The sequence below is a fragment of the Trichechus manatus genome, unplaced genomic scaffold (assembly GCF_000243295.1).
Source record: "Trichechus manatus latirostris isolate Lorelei unplaced genomic scaffold, TriManLat1.0 scaffold00232, whole genome shotgun sequence".
Lineage (NCBI taxonomy): Eukaryota > Metazoa > Chordata > Mammalia > Sirenia > Trichechidae > Trichechus > Trichechus manatus.
This window is the reverse complement of record NW_004444168.1, coordinates 2,193,519-2,195,556: the sequence shown is the minus strand read 5'-3', so window position 1 is coordinate 2,195,556 and position 2,038 is coordinate 2,193,519. Positions and strand designations below refer to the sequence as shown.

The 2,038-nt window shown below is 41.7% G+C and overlaps 1 protein-coding gene across 1 annotated transcript; it reads left to right on the top strand.

Moving 5' to 3' along the window:
- On the top strand, positions 1-987 carry LOC101346796 (olfactory receptor 52H1-like). The gene is given in 2 exon segments (XM_012559269.2): positions 1-566; positions 568-987. Coding segments are annotated over 2 exon segments (927 nt in total). The 3' UTR covers positions 929-987.
- Positions 988-2,038: the final 1,051 nt, after the last annotated feature.

Here is a 2,038-nt window from a genome sequence, read left to right as displayed (position 1 = left end):
ATGTATAACTTGAGCTGTTACAACCCTGGTTCCTTTATCTTTCTTGGCATACCTGGCCTGGAGAAGATCTGCTTCTGGATTGGGATTCCCTTTTGTATCATCTATCTGGTGGCTATCGTGGGCAATTGCATCCTCCTCTACCTCATTGCAGTTGAGCGCAGCCTTCATGAGCCCATGTTTTTCTTCCTCTCTATGCTGGCCACCACAGATCTCATCTTATCCACTACCACAGTGCCCAAACTGCTCAGTAACCTCTGGCTTGGCTCCCAGGAAATAACTTTCTCTGGTTGTCTCACTCGAATGTTCTTTCTCCACTTCAGCTCTGTAGTGGACTCCGCCATCCTGTTGGCTATGGCATTTGATCGCTATGTGGCCATCTGCTTCCCCTTGAGACATAACACCATCCTGACTCCACAGGTGATCATCAAGCTTGTGGTGAGCATTGTTGTGAGGAGCTGCTCTGTCATCCTTCCAGTTGTTTTTCTGCTGAAACGATTGCCCTTCTGTAGGACAAGGATCATCCCACACACATACTGTGAGCATGTAGGAGGTGCTCGACTTTCCTCTCAACATTTGGTATGGATTTGCTGTACCACTCATGACACTCATCTCAAATGTGATCTTTATTGCTGTTTCCTACACCTTCATCCTCCATGCTGTCTTTCAGCTCTCATCCCAGGGTGCCCGCCAAAAGGCCCTTAGCACCTGTGGGTCCCATGTGTGTGTCATCCTCATGTTTTATACACCTGCCTTTTTCTCCATTCTTGCTCATTGTTTTGGGCACAATGTCCCTAGGCATGTGCTCATCCTATTTGCCAACCTCTATGTGGCCATCCCTCCTGTTCTAAATCCTATTGTCTATGGAGTGAAGACCAAGCAGGTCCAGGACAAATTTATTCTCCTTTTCTCTTTGAAGACAATGCAGTAACTGGGAAGGGCCAACAAAAGAGAACTTTAGGTAAAATTGATTTGGTGAAATTGTATATAACGTAGGAAGACATAAAATAAAGCTGTAACTATTATTAATCTGAAATTTCCTACTCATGTGCAAAGAAAAGGCAGGAGGGATAGGAAGAATGAAAATCTTCTATACTTAATGCCACCATTAAAATAGTTACATGTATGTTTACATATTTATCTAACCACACCTATATTGTAGCTCCTTGAAGGCAGAAATTTAGTCCTTGGCATCTTATACTCTGCCCTACGGAAATACCCAGCATACCATGTGTTCCCAATAAATGTCTCATGCACGTTCAAACTTCATCAGAAAAACCTCCCTCCATGCCATTGTCCCCAACTTTTCCTTTCTTCCCTCTCTATACAGCTTAAATTTCATAGTTTATTGTCTTAGTTATCTAGTGCTGCTATAACAAAAATACCATAAGTGGATGGCTTTAACGAACAGAAATTTATTTTCTCATAGTTTAGGAGGCTAGAGGGCTGAATGTAGGGCTCTCAAGGAAAGTCCTTCTTTCTTTTGAGCTTCTCTTCCTTGGGGTTTGTCATGTGGTTTGGCATCTATCTTCCCCCACCTCTGCTTGCTTGTTTTGTCGACTGCTCTATCCGTTCTTTTCATATCTCAAAAGAGATTGATTTAAGATACACTCTACACTAACACTATGAGTCAGAATCGACTCGACAGCAATAGGTTTGGTTTTGGTTTCTACACTAATACTGCCTCATTAACATAACAAAAATTCCCAAATGGGATTATAACCACAGGTATAGGGGTTAGAATTTACAATACATATTTTTGAGGAACACAATTCAACTCATAACATTCATTATTTCAGTCATTGTTTTGCTTATATCCTAAACTCACCTGTTGCTCCACTTCACTCACCTGGAAAAATACCCCCGGAATCTTGATGAAGTTAACTGTGTATTTTAGAGAAGTTGGAGAAAAGACCTCACAGGGAAGACATTAATGGATAAAGACAATATTCCTGCCATACTCTCCTACTTTCAGCTTCTCAAATGCACCAAACTTCTCCTTGTCCCTTCTTCCTGTAGTATTCTTTACTTCTCTTTGCTT